At 44.3% G+C, this 21,861-nt stretch overlaps 1 protein-coding gene across 1 annotated transcript in view; it reads left to right on the top strand.

Annotated features, from left to right (window-relative positions):
- PXN (paxillin) overlaps positions 1-21,861 on the top strand; it is a 44,374-nt gene that overhangs the window by 4,950 nt on the left and 17,563 nt on the right. The window contains exons 2-3 of the mRNA XM_082491565.1: positions 20,878-21,104; positions 21,605-21,720. Of these exons, the coding sequence (XP_082347691.1) occupies positions 20,878-21,104; positions 21,605-21,720 (343 nt within the window). The remainder of the gene's footprint in view (positions 1-20,877; positions 21,105-21,604; positions 21,721-21,861) is intronic.

The raw sequence follows: 21,861 nt of genomic DNA, 5'->3' as shown, positions 1-21,861 counted from the left end.
TGTCTGTGGGAAGCTTCCCTGGGCTATGATAAGAAGATGAGGTTTAGGGAGTGAGTTTCTTGCTCAGTTTAGCCTGTCCTAACTAACTTAGGTTTAATAACAAGCCCTGGAAGTACAGGTTGTCGTGACTACTAGGCTGTTATATTTTAAAATGCAAGGTAGGAAACCGAGGAGGCCTTTGGGTCCTGCTCTTGTTTCAGTGTTTGTAAAATCTCACCTCGTGTCTCATCCAATTTCATATCACAGCCAGAAATGGTGATTCCAGCTTCCTCATCTCTTGTGTGCTTGCTGCTCACTTAGTGAGTGTCGGGGTCCAGAGCAAATTGGTTCAAATTGCCGATCTTTTGGAAAACCAACCCTTTTCCCCTCCAAATTAAACAAATGATTTGCCATTGGGTCAGTAAGCTGAACTGTCTCTCTCTGTGGCAAGATAACTAGATCCAGTGCAGTGTAGAAGAAAGGAGTGGCACCATTCCTTTCCATTTTGGGCTGAAGTTAAATGGATTGGAGATAAAGTGGAAGTTGTGATTTCAAATTGGTTTAACCTGATTTAACTGCTGGCTGCTGTAAGGTGTGTTGTGTTCCCTGTCCCCACCTGCCTTCTTTGTGTCCTCGATAACTGTTGGGCAGTTAGCTGGATCAGCAAGCTGATTCTTTTTTTTTTTTTTTTTTCACATGGACAGGGGACTGGGAAGGAGATGAGGCCACCTCTTTTAGCTGTGGTTTATGTTTAATCTAGCATAAGGTAACCATTTATCCACGGCCTCAAAAACTTGCCCTGACTTTAGGCATATTGTTTCTCCATCTGCGAAATACAGATAATAGCTCCTTACCTGCAAAGTACGGTTAATGTTTGTTGAGATCTTTGTGTTTCTGAAATAGCTTCCAGCTGAATATATCAGCATAGTAGTAACTTTATCAAGCTTCTCTGGTCATCGTTGCTGGAAAAGCTTACAATGGCAAGTTTGCATTAGATTTATAAGTGTCTATTCCCTTCTCAGCCCTGTTCGATGTTCACTCTCTGCCCTTCTGATTGCCCATCCTTGCTTCATCCTCTGTTATGACAGGCTGTGAGTAGGGAGAAAAGATTTCCTTTCCCTTCCAAGTTCCCCACAGTAGTTCTACTCTAGTCTTTCCCTTTACCACAGAACGTGGTGAAGTCATTCAAAGAATGTCGTGTGCTAAAGATATACCATAAAAACAGGAGGTGGGTGATGACTTTCTCGTATCACTCAGCTATTTTTCCCATTCATGCTTATTCTCATTGCAAATGGCTCCAGAGCAGCAGAAAACAGCTGGCTGGGGGCAGTCCCCCTTGATTGATTGGTGTTAAAATCCATGCTTTCTGTTCTGTGTATGTATGTTTTTAAATCCCGATGAAGCAAATGAAGTAGAAACAGCAACTGGAGTGCTGTGGAACAAGTTTGGTGTTGGTGTTTCAGTTACAGGAACTTGAGTCCCTGAGGTTATGTGTTTGTGCTGTTTAGGAGTCTGGTAAGCTCTTTTTCTGCTCATGTAAATGCAGCTTTTTCTTGTAGCAGACAGCAATTATTCTGAATTTACATGGGAAATTTATCGAAGTAGTTTGAGACAACTATAAGCTGAAGATCCAAGAGAACTTATGGCAGGCCACAGGGGGAGGCAGCCTGCATTGTTATTGCTTGGCTCCTTTTTCCCTGTGCTGGACTGGCTCTTTGCTGTGAACAAGCTGAGTTCAAGTTATTTAAATGACGATGAGGTAGTCTGAAGTCTTCAAATGCAGTTTGCCATGCCACTTCTCACAGTGTTCTTATTATCATATGCAAGTTTGGTGTAGATGGTAAGCTACTGAGTATGTCTGGTTGGCAGCATGCAGTAGAGCGTAGCTTGATTTCTTTTTTTTTTTTTTTTACTGTTTATTGCACGTGTTTAAACCTCTAACATTTTGCAAATGATGTGAAGAACATCAAAAAAAGTAAATGGCGCTCCAGGGAATAAACTTTGTGAATGACACTTTGCATGGGGAATTGTGCTTTAAACGACTCAGCTATAAATCAAACTGTATGGGGTCTCCAGGAATAAACCAATCCCATGTTTTTGTCACAAAATTGAGCTGGCAGACAGAATTAATCCTGTGTCTGTCTAGACGCCTGATAGGATCTTGCTTTATTTCCATTGCGGAAGAGCAAGGTGAGCAGAGAATTTAACTTTGTGCTATAGGGAAGTTTGCGGCAGTTCAGGAACTGCGGTTAGACTGGGTTTTTCTAAGAGCAGGAGGGGGCAAAAAAAGCCAGAAGTAGAGAAGGTCATGGTCAGGAGGGCTGTAAATGATTTGCCGTGGATTAGGGGCTTAATACTCCCTTGTTCTATGCTCTTTCATGGTTCTAAACAAGTTCAAGACTCTTCTCTGAAAAGGTTTCTTTTGGGTTGGAGCCACTAATTTCAGCTGGGTCAGAGAAAAGAGCCTAAGGCTAACTGCCAGCCAGTTGAGGTTACTGCTGCTCCATGAGTTGGAATAAGATGATGGCCTGGCTGGTCTTCCCTGCTGCTCATTGTGTTTGGCCGTTAGCTATGTCTGCTGCTCCCCATTCCTCAGCGCTGGCAGCTGCCCTGGGACTAGAGTTTTCTGTTGCTGCTAGCAAATGATCCCTTTTGGGTGGAGGTGGTCCACAAGAGTAAGATGCCTAGGAGTAGTACTTCTGGTTTGCAGCTCTCTCTCTCTCTTCGTTGTGGTTTTATGTGGGAGACTTTTCTTGGGCTGTGTAGGTCTGGTTAGGCGGCGTGATACACAGCTGGAACTATTCTGCCTGGCTGCGAGCAGCTCCAGCAGTTAGACAGGATCCCTGCAGAGAGCTGGAGCACTGGGGGAGGGAACGAAATGCCATTTCATCCACGTCATGAAATCTCTTATCAGTGGCCAACTCAGCGTTGTGGGTGGGTGAGTGGTGTTGGCCAGAAGAAGCTGTCTTTTATTTCTGCTGTGAAATGTGAGGAGCTCAGCGCTGTCAGTCAGGCTGGGAGCTGTGGAGCGGCTGTGTGGAGTTTGGGATGAATTTGTCAGTCAGGTTCTTATAACCCGAAGCTTGTAGTTTTCAATCTATCCTGCTGGTGCTTAATCTGAGATTCGCTACTTGGCTGTCCTGAGCAGTTCCCTTGGGCAGTGCTTCACAAGCACAGCTGCTCTGGCATGCAGCTCCCATACATCTTAATTGCTTAAATCTGGTGCCTCCAGCACCTTTTGCCTTGGGATCATGCTTAAAAACCTTGGCCGTGCCAGTTAGAGATAAAATCTGTTAGGTTATCATTCATTTTTCTGTAAGAGTTGGTTAAGGGGTTCATTTGTTGGATGCTATTTTACCATCCTATGTGAGGGAGAAAGCTACATGAAACAGATTGCCATGGTACCAGTGAGATTCAGAGACCTTCTAGGCTGTCTGGGTCTGCTAGAGTCTTCTGAGTGCCTTGCTTAGGTTTGAAAAATGCTCTACGAGGGATGGAATAGCCAGTGCAATGTGAGGCATTCAGTGCCACTTTCTCTAGAGCAGTATCGTTCTGGTGTGGTTGTGTCTTTGCAGAGTTGGGAAGCTCTTTGCTCTGCATGTTGGGGAGGAGGGTTGAAGAGAAGGGGCTGGGGGTGGTGCAGGGAGGAAGCTTTATGTAATTCTTGGCTGGCTTCTGAGTAATTGTTTTAATGAAATGGAATGCAGTGTATTCAGTGCTTGCTTGGCAGGAACAGCTATTTTTTGTATTTTCTATTTTTTTGGGGGGGAGGGGGGGACATGAGTTGGAGTTAGTCTATTTTCCAGCTGCTTTAAGCAGTTAGGCTTGGATTTGTGGCAGAGATAGGAGTGGAGTATTGTTCTCAGCAAGTGGGCAGTTGCACTGCTGTGCATGTGTGGGAGGTTGTCTTTGTACATTCAATCTGTAAGTGGAAGAGCCTGGTCCCTCTGTTTCTCTGTGGGCTGTGAATGCTGGTGTGGTTCTGAAGTGGATCAGATTAATTTTAATGTACCCAACAGTAATGGGATGATAGTGATGTGAGTAGGTACATGTCCATATAAAATATATATGTATTTAGGTACTTGATAGGAAAATGAACCAATTTTCTTCTGTGCCCTACTTCAGTGTATAGCAGGGAAGAATATGATGAGTTGAGACAAAGAAGTCAACTTAATTCTCAGCGAAGCAGAAATGTAGGGGCTGGGAATCTTGACTTCTGCAGATTAGTGCAAAATATTCTCTTCAGTTATCTCAGATGATTGTTGACTTTTATCATAAGATTGGTGGAGGAATAACCAGAGATCATGCTGAAAACCCTTTTTTAGAAAGTAATTGGAAGGATTTATTTCATGTACCTATGCAAGGGAAGTTTATTCTCATGCTGCTTCTATTTCAGTATTGCTGGCATTTCCATTTTTGGTCACCGCTGGAGATTGTTCTCTTACTCATCTTTACCTCTCAAAAATCTACTTTCTCTTTGGTCTTTGTAATTTTTTTCCTGATTGCAGTTTTCTGTGGCCATGAGCTCTCTTGTGAGCAAAACAGTTGATGGAATAACATTTTTCTTTGTCTAATAACAACTTCTGTGCATGACACTGAGATGAAGAAGCTGTCATGCATTTAATTGCTTTCTTAGTACTGCTCTTGGTAAAAAAATCCCCAAATCCTCAGTATTTCTCTTGCTGGTGAAGAAACAAGCAAGAGACTTGTGACTAATACTTCTGTCATGATGCCAGGTGATAGGTAGAAGGATAGGTCATCTACCTTCTCACAGTAGGAAGAGATAAGAAAATCTTAAACATTCTGCAGCTCTTCTCCATCCGCTGGCTACAATATATTCCAGTTCTAAAAATGTTAGTTTTCTGTCTGGCTTTAACAATTTCCTTTTTTTCTGTGGGCCTCTGTCATGAGATTGTGAAACTCTTGGGCCACATTCTTCTGCCAATGTTAAAAAAAAAAAAAAAAAAAAAACAACCAAAAAAAAAACACCAAAAAAACCCCCAACAAACCAACCAACTCTAGAGCTGTAGAGCCATCAGCAATCTCAATCAAATTTCCACCCACATCTCCCAAAGTAGACTGGGGGACCAGTTCCCACATTCACTTCTGGAACATTGTCCTCCTTTCATTCCCAGAAGCTGCTTTTAAAGTGAAAAGAAGCTGCTTTAATTAGATTTTTAACTATGTGCTTCTTGGCCCCTTCTACTTTGCTGTCTTTCAAATATGTTGCTTGCCCACTGTCTGTAATTACTTGGGTTATCTTTAAGTTTTAGTAGAATGCTCATCAGATTGAAAGCTTAATTTTAAAACTTTCTACCTATTACAGTTATAAGTAGTACTAAGATCCACATGACTGAAAAATGTTAACTATTTTGTTGTCATTTCCCGCTGCCCTGCTCTGTGAGTTTACATTGTGCTTTTGGCAGCATGTTGTGTAAAGTCAGTTGCTGAAGATGACTTACGCTTTTTGGCTTATGAAGAGTTTGGTGTTGCTTCCAAGTATGCTCCCACTCTCTGTTGCAGAGAACCCTTGCAGAAACCAAAACATTTTAAAAAGAAAAATCCACCATTTTGAGAGTACTTTCTTATTAATTAGATTTTTAACAAGCCAGTTAAACCACATACCACATTTGACAAAAGTTCCTTTTTTTAAAAAAAAAAAAAAAAAAAAAAAGGGAAACAACCTGCCTCAGAGTGGTTGGCAGGTCAAGCCAGCGAGTCTTTTTAACTTGTCTTTATTTATATCTCAATACACTAACCTTTTATTTGGCATCCCCAGTATCTGGGTGAGATTTGCAGGAACTTCATTTCTCTTTACAGGTACAGGCTTTTCAAACTTGAGATACCTTGGTTTTTAAGGGCAGATTGGCGTTTGTTGAATGCTCTTTGCATTTGCTTGTTACCTACTGAATGCTAAGTTACTGGAGTTAATGAAAAGTATTCTCTTGAAGGGCTAAAATATCTCAAGTTTGCATTCTGATATTCCGTTTAAGAGCTTTCAGGATAGGAATGTCTCAGTAAGACTGTACTAAATATGGATACAATTGCAGTGTCCATATGATTGCAGTGTCTATTTAGTGTCCCCATTCTCTATTGCTGGAGTCCTCCTTTTGCTGGTAGCCAGGGCATTCTACATCTCATGGGCAGAATTTCTGCTTCTAATGCTTTTAATTAATTCAGAATTTATACTAATATTTCTGTCCGTCGTTTCATCATCTTTATGTGTGTCTCAGATTTTGTAACTGGCACTTTGCCTGGATGGGTCTATATTCAGATCTGTTTATCCTGCTTGGATAGGATTTCCACCGTTTAAAAGATGCTATTTTTTTCATCCCTTAAGTTTCATGTCTATTCTTGCATAACTATGCAAATCTTACCCTTCTCTTTATTGGTTATGGGGACCACATGCTTTCCTATTTCTGTTACTTTTAAAAAGGCAGATAATTAACTTAGAATGTGCAAGCTCTTGACAGTATTTTGTCTCTGACTGAGTCCAAACCCATTTTTACATATGCAGATGGATAGGATTGTAGCTATCTTTAGCAGTCTTATTATATATTATAGTTGTCTGTGTGGCAAAGGTGAGATGCTGAGATGTCTTGAGGTGGTTGTCCTGCTGCCAGTTCAGTCAATATAACAGCTTGCTGCTGCTGAAACGGGGGATGGCTTTACTTTCACTCATCCTTACCCCTTTTCTGCTTCCTCAACTGGCTGGCTGGACGTACCCCTTCCATCTTACAGACTGCTGTGCTCATCTTTCTTTTCCAACCCAAAGGAAAACAGTCAATTTTTTTTTTTGGCTGGGTGTATATTCTGTTGAACTGGTTCACAGAGGGGTCTTGTAAGAGCCAGAGCCAACACAAGTAAGTGGCAGCAGCACATGTCTGGAAGAGGGAGTAAAACCTCTCCATTTTTGGCAATGGTGAACTGTTAATGTGCCTTTCTGCATCTTGTGAAACTGTATCCTTCACGGTACTCACTGTCCAGTGGAACTCCTGTGCTCTGTTCCCGTGTAAACCCTGATGTAACATGTTATCCTTCCTCAGATGAGTTAGAATCAGCAGTTCCAAATTATGATCTCCAAGTGGTAAGTACTTTACAGCTGTTGTAAGGTGTCCTCTTAAGTGGTTACATTTACACACTTGTCACTCCTTCTTGAGGGCTCTGGAGCACAAGCAAAGGAGGATTGCTGTTGCCCAAAGATTTGGAAACTGTTGCTGTGTGTTCACGCTGGTCTGATTTGCTACCGCTTACAGCAGTAAACTACTGCTTAGAAGCTGCTCAGAAGAGTTCTCCAGTACTGGATTAGCATGTATTGTAACCTCAATTCTGCTTATGACAATTTTCAGTTCAAGTCAGACCCAACTGCCTACAGTTATGCAAATCTCAACCAAATACAGTCCACGCAGGGCTTAAAAAATGCTCTTGTCTACCCTTATTTCAGTGGGCATGCAGAGGATTGCTTAGTAGTAGCCGAGTGCCGCACACCTCTGCACTTGGCAGTTTTTATCTGACTCCTGTAGTCCGGGGCCGAGCAGGGTCTGGCACACAAATGATGGCAGTGTTTTCCAGTCTGGTCTACTGTCCTTGTAGTTGTTACCATTCCCTGCCTGTCTTTTTTTCAGGAAGATGTGAGAACAGATTGCCCTTCACATCTCTAAAGAGTGTACTTTCATGCTGGAGAAAGAACGCTATTTTGCTGGAGGAGACAGATGACTTTCTTTCCCAGCAGCTCTACACGCTGCTAGGAAAGAAGAAGAAGTAGTAGAGGGAATCTTTCCTTTCATTGCACAAGGAGGGCAAATTGACTTTTGGAAAGATAATAATTATACAGCATCAACCTGACGTACCTGACTTGAAGAGAGCAGCACAGGTTTGGAGTGGCATCTTCTGTAGCAAAATTGTAGGGTATCAAATTTGTCAGTGCTGTGATGCTCTTACTGCCCACTGGCACTATTTCTATGAATGTTTGCCTAACTGAGCAGCCGAGGGACTAGAAATATCTCAAGCCCTGAAACATCTCAAGTTTATTCCCTTTACCAGAACTGTGGTTTAAAATCTATAGTGTCTTGTTTCCTGCTGTTTCTCTACTCATCCTTGGCCTCTTTGCACTGTTTAATTGCGATCTCCTTTGTACTAGATTTGTTAGATGTTTTGTAAAATGGCAGCATGTGTGCGTGCTCTGTTTTGACCTAGTGCTTGTGGAGTAGCTGCACGCTGATGTAGCAGGAAGGGTCTGGTTCCTCAGATAGCTGGCTTGGCTGAGCCCCTCTTCCTGTAGGAATACAAGGGAGTTGGTATTTTGATCAGAGGCCTTGGCCCTCGGAAATTGTCCCTGAGGGGTCAGTTCAGTGGCTGCTTGTTTGGTTTTAATGATTTTTTTTTTGTTTTGTTTTGGCCAAGGAGAGCAGATCTTGTTGGACTTTTTGAACATTCATCCCAGTTTCTGGAAGCTTTTTGAGGGAAGCCAGAAGCACATAAAAATTCTTATGACATGCATGGGGAGAGTTAACTTACTATTTTCTGTACGTAAGAATAAACAGAGGACTACAAAGGTTAGTGCACTGGTGGCTAATGTTTTTAATTTCTTTTTTATTCCATCTAGGACGTTGGCTGAAATCCAGCCCAGGTCAGTAGTGAGATGGCATTAACTGCTTAGTTGCTTGTGTGAAAGGTTTACACTCACTCCAAACTGTTCCTTCTACCAAACTCAGCCAGGATGCCATTTCACTCTCGCTCAGTTTGAGTGTTGCTGAGTTTGAAGAGAGCTAATGTCCTTTACTTTTGTCTGAGACAACTTCCCTCCCTCCCAGAGACAGTTAGGTCAATACTGGCCATTTGCTAATGCCTTTGTCTGGGACTTCCTGGAAAGGCCTGAAGATCTGTTTGCTGTCAGGCGGAGATCAGAAATAGATCTTGCACAAGAAGAGCCACTCTAGGAGAGGACTGTCAGAGGCTGTACTTACCCTTCTTGGAGACCAAAGCTGTTTCCAATTTGGCAGTTGACACACAGGGAGAGAGATGGAGACTCTCTAATTTGTGCAGATTTTTTGTTCATCGTAATCTTTCATAGGGCTAACTATAACTGCTTGTTGGAACACCAGTCTGTTTGCTTCCAAAAGGAGATGATTTTGACAAAGGCTCGGTAGCAGGTGGAGCTTGTAGCAGGCTGCAGATTCAGACTGAGAAATTCCAACTTAAGTATTTTTAGTACAGGCCTGACAGACTTACTTTCTATTCTGAAATAATGTGGACTTGCCATGTTAGGTTGGGCTGTTCAGGGCTGCATATCAGTTCTCCACTTCTGAAAGGTAGATGACTTTTCGCACTATAAAGGGAGTGTGAATGTTAGGGTGAGGATTCTGATTTGTGATCCTCGTTGGAATTCAGGTGCAGTGGCTGCAGATGTTACTGCCTATAGTTGCTGCAGGTCACAGCCTGTTATATCAATATAAAATGGAATACATGGAGATTTAGGTTTAGGGTGTGGAGCTGTCAAGTGCTGTTACTGAAAAATGTGGCTGAAAATGGCTTCCGCTGCTGCTATTAGTGCTGTAACGTGTGGACGGGACAATCATCTGAGGACAGTAGTACTTAAATCATGGTGGTCTGAATCACTGGAGGTCATGAGTTGGAGTTTTGAGTAAAGGCTGGTTAAGTCTGCGTGAAGCATTTTACATACCAGAAACTTTTCTTGTGCAATCTCCAACTTCTGTGTTCGGTAAACCAGCAGCTGGCTTAGTGCTCTTAAACGCTGTACAAGTGATGAGATTAGCTCTGCCTACTGCTTTTGCACGCGCTATGTCACAGGATGTGCTGGAGCTATGACTTGTAAACCCTTTACAAACTTCTCCTGACCCTCCTGAAGATTGTTCATAGAGCAGTGGAAGAATTTTTTGGCTAAGCTTACCCATCTTTGGTAATTGTTTCCTGTTGTTCAGGACTCAGTATGAGAGTACAGTGAATCTAGACAGAAAGGAACCTTGCAAGGGATTATTTTCTTCTAGCTTCACGCAACTGTGGGTTGTCTGTCTGTGAATCGCTTTACAGAGGCATTCAAGGCTTGTGTAGCTGGGGAATTCTCGGAAGCCTTTGGTAGCTGTGAAACTGAAAACATTTACTTGTTTAGTAAGCTGGAACATGAATTCAGTTTAAGTCACCAGGTCTTAGCATAGGGTGTTTTTTTCCTGGCATGAGCTGTTTGCTGCTCAGGACTATAAACAGAGGGAAGTAAATATAAAATGTCTCTTTTCACTTCTAGTGTGGAGAAAGCCATGCAATAAAAAAGAGGATGCTGTATAGAACAGGAAATAACCCTTCCCTCCCACCTTCCCCAGCACTTTCTGGAAATGAGAAATAAAAAGGGAGGACACACCTTTGGGAGGGAGCAGGCTCTGAAACCAAAGATGTTAGGGTGCTGCTAGTAAGTTCAAGTACTCCTCTTGGAGGCAATACCTGAGGAATACAACAGCCAACTTAAGCTGGATTTGTATGGCCTTGCTTTGCTCTATGCTTCAGTGCCAGTAAGAGGGAGTTCTTCCTGGTGTTTCTGTTGATAGCTTCTGAATGTGATAGCCATGGCAGTGGAGTGGACAATTTAGGTTAATTTGAAGAACTTGAAAAGGCTGCACTTGGTTTAGTAGCTTTTCAGCTGAAAACAAAACAGAACAAAAGCTATATTCAAACCATATTTCCTTTGGAAATGGGTTTGGTAACCTTATTGAGTTTGGTTTTGTTTTTATTTTTGTTTTTCCCTGGAGCATTAGGTGCATCCCTTCTGAAAGGAGATGGTTCTTAAATCACAAATCACTTCCAGTGTGAGGATGCGCAGCAAACCTATAACATATCTCTGACCCTGTAAGCAGTTATGTGCCTTGTGAGACTTGACTTTCGTTACCTTGGCCATCTAATGAACTGTTCAGAGGTAGCAGAAAGGGGATGAAAGTTTTTCGAAGGAGGCTGGAGGAAGGGAGAATGACTACACGTTTCTCTTTAGTAGGTGGTGGTTCGTTTCTCTCAGCCAGTTTGAGCTGGGTTCTAATGTAGTGTTCAAGAGCTAAGTGGAGAAATTGTGGTCCTACAGGAAAATCTTTTGTGGTTCCTTCACACAGCTTGGACTGTAGGCCAGAAAGCGCTCTGAATTTGTGGTGTTTCACCCAGGAAATTGTGCTGACTCGGATCTTTCATGCAGTTGCAGTGTCTTGGCTTGCATGCTGCATTGATGATCCCATGCCCTGTGGGTCTGGTTAAGATTAGGTTACCTTCCTGCCAACTTGGTGATGTGAACAGAGCCAGCAGTCAAAGGATTTCCCAACCTGTTGCATCAAAGACGACGAGGGGTGGATCTGAGATGCTCGCTCAAGGAATGAGGCTGTGGTTCCCAGAGACTGCTGGTGTCAAGCTGCAAGCTGGTCAGCGGGTTTCCTACAGAGTGCCTCTCTCTGTGTCCTTGAAAGCCTTGCTGCTGGGTTACATGGGAACTATCTGACCCCTTGCGATACTGGCACTCTGTCACCCTCACCGTGCTGACAAACGCACCATTGCTGAGGTTACAGGGCAATTTCAGTGAAATGCTTGTGTTAATTTGAAAGGAAGTGGTGTGGCCAGTTCCAGGAAGGATCTCGCAGTGACCTTTATGGTTTTCCAGCACATGTACAAATAGCCCTCTTGCCCCTCAGGGATCCCATGGAAGGTGAGAGCTCACATGATGTCTTCTGTTGGGTTTTTGTAGCATACAGAGTTGGCTCATCTACAAAATGTTATGGTCAGGAGTAGTCTGTGTCAAAAGCTGACTCTTAGGCTCAGTGGCACAAATGAGGTAGCAGCAGTAGGTACATAAGGTATGCAGCCCTACTGATAGAGGTATATCATAATTTTGGGGTTGCAAAGCCAAAACGAAGTGTCAGTATGGGCTCAGATGGAAGTGGCTGGTAGTGGTGAGGGATGTCTCCAGAATTTAAGAGCATTTCAGTTTGTGCTGTCCGCTGATTGCTCCCTTTTCAGGCTGCAGTTTTTCTTGTCTGCATCTGAGATGCAGATTAATTACGGGAATCGGACAGGAGGATGGGTGATTTCTTTCAACTAATGGCAGGATGGGGCTGGATTTTACAGTTTGTGTCCTGGCCTGAGTTTGGGAGGTGAAAGTATAGTATTTTCTATTTAAAGCATAAGTTTTATTCACTTACTTAGACAAGGGCTAAATTCTGGCTTTGTTCTCTTTTCTGAAAGCTACTTAAGTCTCAGAGTGGTTGGAGCTATGCTTCCAAGAAATGTAACGAGTTTATCGGAAAATGCAAACCAACAACCAAGCAAACTTTCACTGGATTAGTAAGTTGAATTAATTCAGAAAGCATCTGGTGATCAGCAGGGCAAGTTCCAGGAACAGCGTGGGTTTGCATGCTGGGGGAAGGGGGGGATCACTGGGCCCTTCCCTTACATTGGTGTGTAGTGGTGTCAGCTCTGCTGAAACTACAGCCAGAGCACTCAAAAGGTTTGCATTTCATCCCCAAATGTGCAGTGAGTAGTTACTGATAAACAGTTACTGACATTGCTTTATACAGAGTGTATTTGCACGCTCTTTTACAACACTGTGCTTGGGGTGGTAGTAGTGCATGTTAGTTGTGACCAGTTAGTTGGCCACAAGGTCTGGAATAAAATCTCTAGCTTGGGTCTCAGTGGTTGGGACAGGAAGCCACAATCATTGCTGCAGATGGTTGTGTAGACCACATTTCACGGTGCAGTGTCTTGTCTTTGTTTAGACATTTGCTGATAGTGGTCAGAGCTGTACTGGGGAAAGCTGACTGGTTTGGCTGGCCGTATTTGAGTTACGGCATAGATGGGATTCACGGTGGCTGGTATCATGTGATTTTGAAAGAAGTTCTGTCTGGCACAGGATTCTTGTTTAGTTTGTCTCTGCAGCTTTGCGTAGATAGGCATAACAACTACTAGATGGTCGCCTTTGCTGTTAAGCTTTCCTGAAGCACCCACACAAATTTGTAGATTGGTGCCACAAATGCGTAGTCTAGTTTATTCTAAGGGGCAGTACTGGTTTCAAAGAACAGAGAAGCTTCAAGGATTTTCATGCATATTGTCTTCTATCAGAGTTCACCATACCATGTATTGAAACTAGTCTGGACACTCTTTTTATTAAGCAGTGACACGTTGAATTGCACCAATACCTTGGTAATGAGAAAATGCAAGGCTTTGAATAAACATCAGTCACTGGAATACATTAAAAAAAATAGCTGAGTAATTTTTTGACCATGTCATGTGAACTTCCTCTAAGCAGACAATGTGAAGTAAAAATACCAGTGGCTGCTGGTACTCTGTACTACTGGTACTCCAGCAGTTGTTAGGTCTAGCAAATGACTGACTTTTTGTGCCTTGAATTTTTCTTAAATAACAGTCTTTCCCTGCTTCACAGGAGAGCTGAGAGCTGTTCCATGTCCTGTATTCTAACCACCTTCTTAACATATTGGTTAAATTTTGGAAAACTTTTAAATGTCTCCTTCTCAAAATGTTTTAGAAAGTAAGCCAAGCTATTTCACATGCTTCCTAGATAGGTGAACCAGAGAACTTCAGGATTTTAAGAGCATCTAATTGCACTTTGAATTTTTAAGGTCTCATTTTGAATGTAGTCTCTGTATTTTATTGATTTTTTTTTTCTCTGATCTTTTTGCATTTAAAAACATTGATTAGAATATAATGCCTGAAGAACCTGTTATTACAAATTTTACCTGGAAGTCAATGCCTGCATTCACCTGTTTGTTCATGGTTTTCCTGTTTCTGATAATGCTCTTCCATTTTGCTGAGAAAAGTCAAAGCTGCTGTTAAAAGGGAATTCCTGTCGTCAGTGTTGCTCTTTGGGGCTACCCACCCCTTCCAGACTCAAAGTCGAGTGAGAAGCCCTATAGCAAGGCTCCAACAAGTCTTTTTGGTGCAGCTTTTCTAAAGCATTGCAAATGTTTCTTTTGAAAGGCTATTTAATAGGATAAATATACCCAAGCTCTCCATTCCTCTGCTATTACTCACAATGTAAAACTGTCTTGCCAGGGATTGGGTTACCGCCCCGAGCTGTCTCCATATATGTGAGCTGAAGTTGTATTTACTCCTGGAGGTGCCCAAGAGAAGACTTCTTTGAACCTAATGAGATTTTTAAAGTTTGGATTCAGGGGTTTTGCAAAGAGGCTGCTCGGATGAGTCTGCAAGCTCTGGGTTCAGTTCTGTAGATGCAATTGCCTTCGTTCTTTTAGGGGACAGCAAAAATCAAGGATTTGAATTCACCGTCTTACAGGTATTAAGAAAAAAGGTCTGGAGAATGGTGTGTCATTCTACAAATGAGGGGTCTGCAATTTGTCTTATGCTGAGTGAGACATGATTATCATGTAAGGTCCGTGTCCTCATTTAGACCTGCCCTTACGGCTATCTTGCTTTTTAGTTCCATTTGCCAGTCATCTGGGAATCTGCTGCTGCCTAAGCCGGGAAAACCTGTAGTAGGCCTAGTTACTCGGGTACACAGGAGTGTGGGGGAGAACAGAGGAGGTGCAGACACCTGTTCTCTGCAGCTGCATTAGAGGAAATACTGTAGTTTGTGCTCAGACACCTCAGTGTGCTGCGTCTGGGCTGTCAGAGACATGTGGCAGTAGAGGTGCTCGGGGAGATGGGACTCTGTGGCTGAATGCTGAAGGCGTTTGTTCTGTGTGGTGGCTGGATGAAGAATCCTGTCTCCAGTGTCACTTACTTTCCAGATGTCCCATGCAAGAAGCAGAGCTACAGGCAACGTGTGGTTTGATGGATGTGCAGATGTGGCTTTCAGCTGTTGAAAATGAAAGGGTGATATCTGAGGCATTTGAAGTATCTTGCCTCAGTTATGCTTCCATTTCCTCCCCAGCAGTGGATGGGATGTAGAAGAAAATTGACCACCATCCTTTTGATCTACATACTATTGGCTGTGTCAGCATGGCTTAATGCTCACCCTTAGTTGTTGAGAGAGATGAACTGCATATGGAAATCTGAGGTAGTTTTCTCTCTTCTGGCACTAATGCTGTCATCTTTGAGCTGACTGAATATGCTGCGTGTCTCCAGCCCTCGCACAGGCTGGAGTTACACTGGACCCTCAATAGAAGAAGGCTTCTCCTTAACAGACAAAAGCAAATTTAGATTTCTTTAAATTGCCTCACTTCAAAAAAATAATTTAAAAATATCCCATAGTCTTTTTATGAAGAGTGGAAAACTATTTACTGCTTGAGGAAAAATTAGCATTAAAAAGCTGTTTGCCAATTGTCAAATGTGAATTTGTTGATGCCTTGTCATATAGGTTTTTCTGGAACTAGTTCATGACGTGTTCTGCTTCACTGTGCCACCTTAATCCAGTAGCATTTTTGAGATGCACGGAAGGCACAGGAAGAGGGGAGTGAACAAAGAGTATGTTTTGATATGCATGGGAAGATGGCATGTAAATATCTAAATATCTTTTTTTTTTTTTTTTCTTTCTAATAACTTCATTCTGTTTAAGGGGGCTGAGTGCAGCTCTGATAGACAACGGAGTTGATATGTGCATCAGTACAAAGGGGCCCCCGTGTTATCCATTCCTGTTCTGTACCTCAGAGCCGTGTTGTGATCCCTAGTCTGGTGTTGCTGCTCTTTATCAGACAAACCTGGGATGTGGGAAGCTGAAGAATGTGCCCCTGCGGCTGCACACAAGGTTGTTTCTGCCAGGGGATACCGCATTTGCAGGACAGCAAGTGCTGACACGCAGTGATGGTGAAGGAGCCTGCGTCAGAGCCCCTGGAATGCGTGAGCTGTTTCTCGGCCTGACAGAGGTGTGGGCCGGTGAGATAGCGCAGGAATGTGCAGTATATAACTTGGGAAACGATTATTCTTTTCAGTGCAGCTTGAACTGGTAAATGGGACTTGCCCTAAGGTATTTCCCTGTTCTTTCATCTTGCTGTTTTTCTTGGTAAAAGGGATTTTTCTGAGTGGTTCAATGCATTGGACATCAGATTGAGAGTTCTTGTCCCAAGCTGTCTAAATGACTAGCAGAGCTTTGGCAGATGCTGGGAACTACCTTGAAGCAATGCAGTTGGTATTCAGGGCCACTTGTACATACCTAATGTAGATGCAGAGCTGTGTGTGGGATTTGAAGACCAGAATCCCAAGGATCTCATAGTTAATAATGATTTTTGGCAAAAGGGAGGGAAGGGAGAGAGGGGCAAACTAATGCACCCGGACCTCCAGATGTCTTGGAGTGCTTTATAGCAGTAAAGGTATCAATTGTGACATCATTCTTTAACTGTCCCTCCTCCACAGGAAAATATGTGTAGAAAACCCACTTGATTGTGAACATAAAAGTCCTCCTGTACTGGGGAGGATGTGGTTTGAGTAGCCTTCTAGCCTGATCATGATTTCAATTGAGCATGTAATTTTTGGGCTGCCCAGTGGGGGGAGGAGAACTCCGTCCTTCTGTGCCTCTGTCTGGTGTTTGCATGCAGCTTTACCAGGTGCTTGGCCAAGTTACCTGAGCCCATGGAGTACCCAGGCAGGCAACCTTGAGATGCACTGTGCTGCAGCAGACAGCGAGTTAGGGTTGTATCAGCTGCGTGACTGCACCAGCACAGTGATGACAAGCAGGAGTGTCTGGGTTGGTGGTGTTTTAGCAAGTATCCCTCACTCTTTCACACCCCACTGAGCAGTGCTCTGTTTAATAGAGTGCTTTTTCTATATGCACAGCCCATGCCTGTGAGTAGGCTGAGCCCGGCTGAGCCTTTGGTAACTGGACTCCGTGATTCCACTCCATCCATGTGTCTGTGAGTTGACATTTGTCTGTGGGTTGTGTTAGTGGCTTCTTGTTAAGGGTGAGAGTGGAAGGAGGGGTGATCCTGTGGAGGAGCGATGGCTTGAAGGTCCAGCATAACCCTGTCTCCCTGTCTGGACCTGTTTACTTTATTGCTACAAAATGGTTAAATCCATCTTCTAGAGAGAAATGAATCTCTGATCTTTTAACTTTGGGAGAGTCTGCCTCCTAGAGCTGTGTCGGTAGTATTTTACAGAGTATTTGGCGCAGCAGTAAAACTGCGGTGAGGTCAGAGTGTGTGGCTGTTTCCAATGTACAGGGCGATAGCCCCGGCGATGCTGTGGCATGCGCTGGCATGAAGACGCATGTCTCTGTGGGGAGGTGCAGCACACGTGGCACCAGCAGAACGTTTCTGTGTGTCTAAAATAGGGGCAGGTTCCCAAATCTGCGGGGATGAATAAGTGAGGTGAAGTTACTGCCAAGTTAGCCATTGCTGTCGGGTTTCGTCTTTCTGTCCATGTAAGGATGTAGTGGTGCCCTCTGGCTGCTGGTTGTGTGGACTGGTCTGCGTCAGCGCCTTGGGATGATCCAGTCAACTGCTTCCTACAGGCTGGGAGGGACTAACTGGTTGATTTACACCTCCTGCAGCACTGTCCCTCAGGAGTTGCCTTAGAAAGGAACACTTCATTACCCAATAAATCGATCGAAATTTAATATTTCTATTTAATAGTTCTGTTTAAGGAACAGTCACTATAGTGAACTCAATCCCCTAATGTGAGGTGCAGTGCTGCACAAGGCACAGCATCTTTGTTACAGTTCAGCAGGTTACAGCTGTCTGGTCCCTTTTGTGCAAGAAAAAGAGAGCAATAGGTCTTCTTTTCCATTAATAAATTGCACTTCTTTCCCCCCATCTGTATCTCACATTGTTTCCTGGTAGTGTTATAAAGGTGCACAAATGCTAAATGAACACACAGTTCTTTGGGACCTCTTGGGATAAGGTGGAAAACAGCATGTTAATCTCTTTGGTTGGGTTTTGAATAGTTGGCTCCAGTTGGTCTCTGGATGGCAAAACTCTTTAGGTTGACCTGGAAGGGAGCGATTTGCAGCCTGTGCCTGCGGGTCGTAGGGTCGCTTCCCTCTGGCAGGGTGAAGCCTCCTCCGCAAGGTGGGGTGGACTGAGCGGGCACCGTGCCACCACTGCTCTTGCCCTTCCCTCCTTGGGCTGGTTCTGGTGCCAGTGTTGGACCCTTTGAACAGGCACAACTCCCCAGTCCAGCAAAACTTAAGGAAACTGTAGTTGCTGATAGGTTTGGGTCAGAGACGTGGCTGGAAGCAGCAACGGGGATGGGCATGAATGGGGAAGACCTTCCCTCTGTCATAGCAGTGAGCTTGGAGGGAGCAATTGGGGCATGAGGAAGGGTGGACCATGGGTTTGCAGAACAAGGGGGTGAGCAAGCACAAGGTGAGGTCCTTTGCCACCCAGAAACCAGTGTGTGTGCGCCTGTCCTGCCCCTGGTTTGCTCCTTTCCCTGTCCCGCCGGGTGGGGTTGTACCTTTCTGCAACTGCTTCGGTATCAGTTGTAAAGTTAAAGTGCAGTTTGAGTAACCGAGTGATTCCTCTCCAGCCTTTTCTCCTCCCTCCGCTTCCTGTTCCTCAGCTCTGCCCTGTTTGCTCGAGTCAGGAAGGGGGAGGGTATGGGGGAAGTTAATCATTAAACTGTAATGTCTTCTCCTTAACTCCTTCACAACCTGGGGGCAGAGTGCTCTTGGCATTTCCAGACCCCTCTTCTTCTGCAGACCTATAAAAGTAAACCAGTACATCTAGCCGAACTCACTTCTGTGCCGATAGTAAAAAGCGGTGGATTTCTGTCCGATGGTTCATTCAGCAGAGTGCTGAGCCTAGGAAGAGAATTTTGTGGTGAGATGGTTACATCTGTCTGTCCTGCATTGAGGGCTGGGGGTGGAGGGTGGAAAGCTGGTTTGGGTCCCCTCTGCAGGGCTGGAGGAGCCCAGCACCCTCCTGGGATTTTCACTTCCTGGTGGAGTTTGATTTGCCTTTGTCATTGGTGGGGAGAAAGAAAAACCACTCCTTCTCAGATAGCACTTCTCTTGGAGGTTGTGTGCATGAAACCTCCAGTCGTAGGACCTGCCTGGTTGAAGGAACTGCAGCTCTTCAGCAGTTCCCTTGAGGTATGTGCGTTTCACTCTGGAATCCACCAGCTGTTCTTTTGCTTAAAAAGGAGATTAAGTTCATTTTTCCCCAGCTGCAGAAAGCTTGTATCCCTTCAGAGAAACTGCTTCTGGGGCATTTTGGCCCCTATAGGAAGATGCCTGTGGCTTAAATGATTTGGAGCATCTTTTTGGCTCAGTGAAAGGTGTATAGAGTTAATTTAACACAGTATTTAATTTGCTAATGGCTGTATTCTGTTCTCTGAGGGCAGGATTGCTTTTAAAATAATTTTTTTTTTGTGGTGCTTTGGTTTGTGGAAGAGGGTGAATATAAAAGCAGCACCTTCCTCGTCTTGTAATGCAATAATACCGTCCTCCATTTGACCCTTTAATATATTTTCTTGAAGGGTTGCTAAGTGCACTGGCTGGTGTGGTCTGCTGTGCTCAGGAAGTGGCTTTGAGCTGGCAGGTGCCTGCCCTCTTAGAGCCGGTAGGCAGCCATTAGGGCGAGCGGTTGCTCAGTTGCTATTCTGGTGCCACCTGATAACTTCAGCGCCTTGTGACTGTGGTGGAGGATACTGCAGGATGGCTACACTCAGGCTGAGCCCTCGCACCCCAAACCTGAGTATCAAGTACTTGCTGTGTGTGGGAGAAGGACAAATCCTGCTAACTGAGACTGCCTGAAGACAGTGGCGTCTGTGTGGAGGGGAGGGAGATCCAGGGGGTTTCTGAGAGCCTCCTTTCCTAATTCTGCCAAAGTTGGGTTACTGCTGTCTGGCTGAATTCCACATCCTGAAAGGACCTACCAGGTATGTCCTGATGCTCTTATAATGGAGAACGCTGATGTCCCTAGCGAACTGGCTCCTCTCTAATAGCCTTAAAGAGGTTGCAGTAGAGCCTGCTGCCCCAGTGGAAAGCTGGGCACCTGGCCAGTGAGGCTTTCTTTAGAAAGGGAGTACAGTGCAGACCTGCAGTCGCTCGCTGGAGTTTCCCCCACTGGGGACTGCAGTGGGCTCTGCAGGGTGGGTTCACAGTACAGAAGGTCAAACAAGCCGGGATTTGCCTGTGAGTCACTGCAGAGGTGTGCAGGGTTGGGAATGGGCAAAGGACAGTTTGCAAGGAGAAATCCAGAAAGGTGGGAATGCCTTTTCATGCCCCATCTTTGAGGGAGAGCATTTTTCCTGCTCTGAGATTTCTGAGGTGCTGACTGAGTGATGTGGGTTCCTCTGCCTGGCCTGAGTGCCGCTGTTTCTAGCTGGTGGAAGTTTTTCTTCTCTTCAGGAATCTGTGAGCAGTCTCCACCCAGCAAGCTGAGAATTGTTTCCAGGAGAAGAAATGGCGTTTACCTGGCAGCCTCTGGAAACTAGTTAACTGTTTGTGTGATGTACAGAGAGGGGTTTCTGTTAGGAATACTGAAGCACATACTCCTGCTGTGCTGATGGACTAATTTGAAAGTTTCATGCTTCTTCCACTACCTTAGACTCTGGAGAAAACCCCTCCCGAGATCTTGTTTCCTGCAGAAAGCAGTGCCTGCGGCCACAGTAAATGACTCTGTGATGATGTGGGGCCTGTAATTAGTCTGTGTCAATATCCTGTTGCCAGTCAATCTCTGGGCAGGTTTCTCCTAGGTTGCTCTTCTGCACAGTGCAGTGAGTCTGCGGGTTACTGTTGTTGGGTGGTTTTCCAGTTAAGACAAAAATCTGAGACTGACACAGTTTTTCTGGCTGCTTTGTTACCTCTTGGCGTTTTCTTTGTACTAGAAGTTTGATTAACCCATTCAGTCCTGGGCTGCAGTAATGTTTTTCAGGGCATTTAGTAGATCATGAAGAGTCTTTCCAAAGACCTTCTGATATGGATATCTTGAATGAGATGAAAGAGAGAAAGCAGTAGTCTGGGATTTTACTTTTTTTTTTTTTTTTTTTTCTTCTTTCTTGCAGACGCCTTACTGGCTGACCTGGAATCCACTACTTCACATATCTCCAAACGACCAGTGTTTCTAACAGAGGAAACGCCTTACTCCTATCCAACTGGAAACCACACATACCAGGAGATTGCTGTGCCACCTCCAGTGCCTCCGCCACCTTCCAATGAGGCCTTAAATGGCACTGTGATTGACCCCTTAGACCAGTGGCAACCCAACGTATCCAGATACGTCCACCAGCAAGTATGTGAATGTGTGCAGATGGGGAGGATGTGTGCTTTTTTTGTTGGTGCAGTATCCCTCAAAGGAAGTAGATGAGGGGAGAGAATAGTGAGAAGTGAGGATGAGTTTGGCTATGAATAGAGTGCGGAAACGGGGGGTGGTGTGATTTTTTAATAGAACTAACTGGTTGGAGTAAACGGCAGAAAAGGATCATTGTCACTGTTCTGACAAAATGGTAGTGTGATGAGATTAGTGTTAGTCATCTGTCTTGTGGTCTGTGGAAAGCAGACTGGGGGTTTCCAGCACAGATCTGCAACTTATAGGCAAATCTGAAGCAAGTGGAGAACAGTTGTTCCTGATGTAGCTCATCTGACAGAGACTAGTTGCCTATATAGCAGATTTTTTTTTTTTCTTCTGCTGGGCTTTGTTCTGTCCTATCCATGTGTGGGGTTGCAATGCAGTAGTGACATGTTCATTTTGTATTCTCTGTTTCCAATGCATCTGTATCCTAATTTCCACAGCCTCAGTCCCAGTCTCCTATATACAGCTCTAGTGCCAAAAGCTCCAGTGCCTCTGTTCCTAGAGACGGGCTCAGCTCTTCTTCTCCCCGTGCCAGTGAAGAGGAACACGTCTACAGGTATCTTGTCCCTGTTGTGAGTCTGGCTTATCTCTTAACTTGAGCGTGCTGTGGCTCAAGTGGCCTTCTATAAGTGGAAACAAACACTATGCTCCCTGTGTATGTTATGTTGCCCTGTGTTGGTTTTGATTACCGCTTTTG

The sequence above is a fragment of the Vanellus vanellus genome, assembly GCF_965231255.1.
Source record: "Vanellus vanellus genome assembly, chromosome: 16".
NCBI classification, from domain to species: domain Eukaryota; kingdom Metazoa; phylum Chordata; class Aves; order Charadriiformes; family Charadriidae; genus Vanellus; species Vanellus vanellus.
The sequence above is the reverse complement of the archived record's forward strand: the minus strand, read 5'-3'. Positions and strand labels throughout refer to the sequence as shown.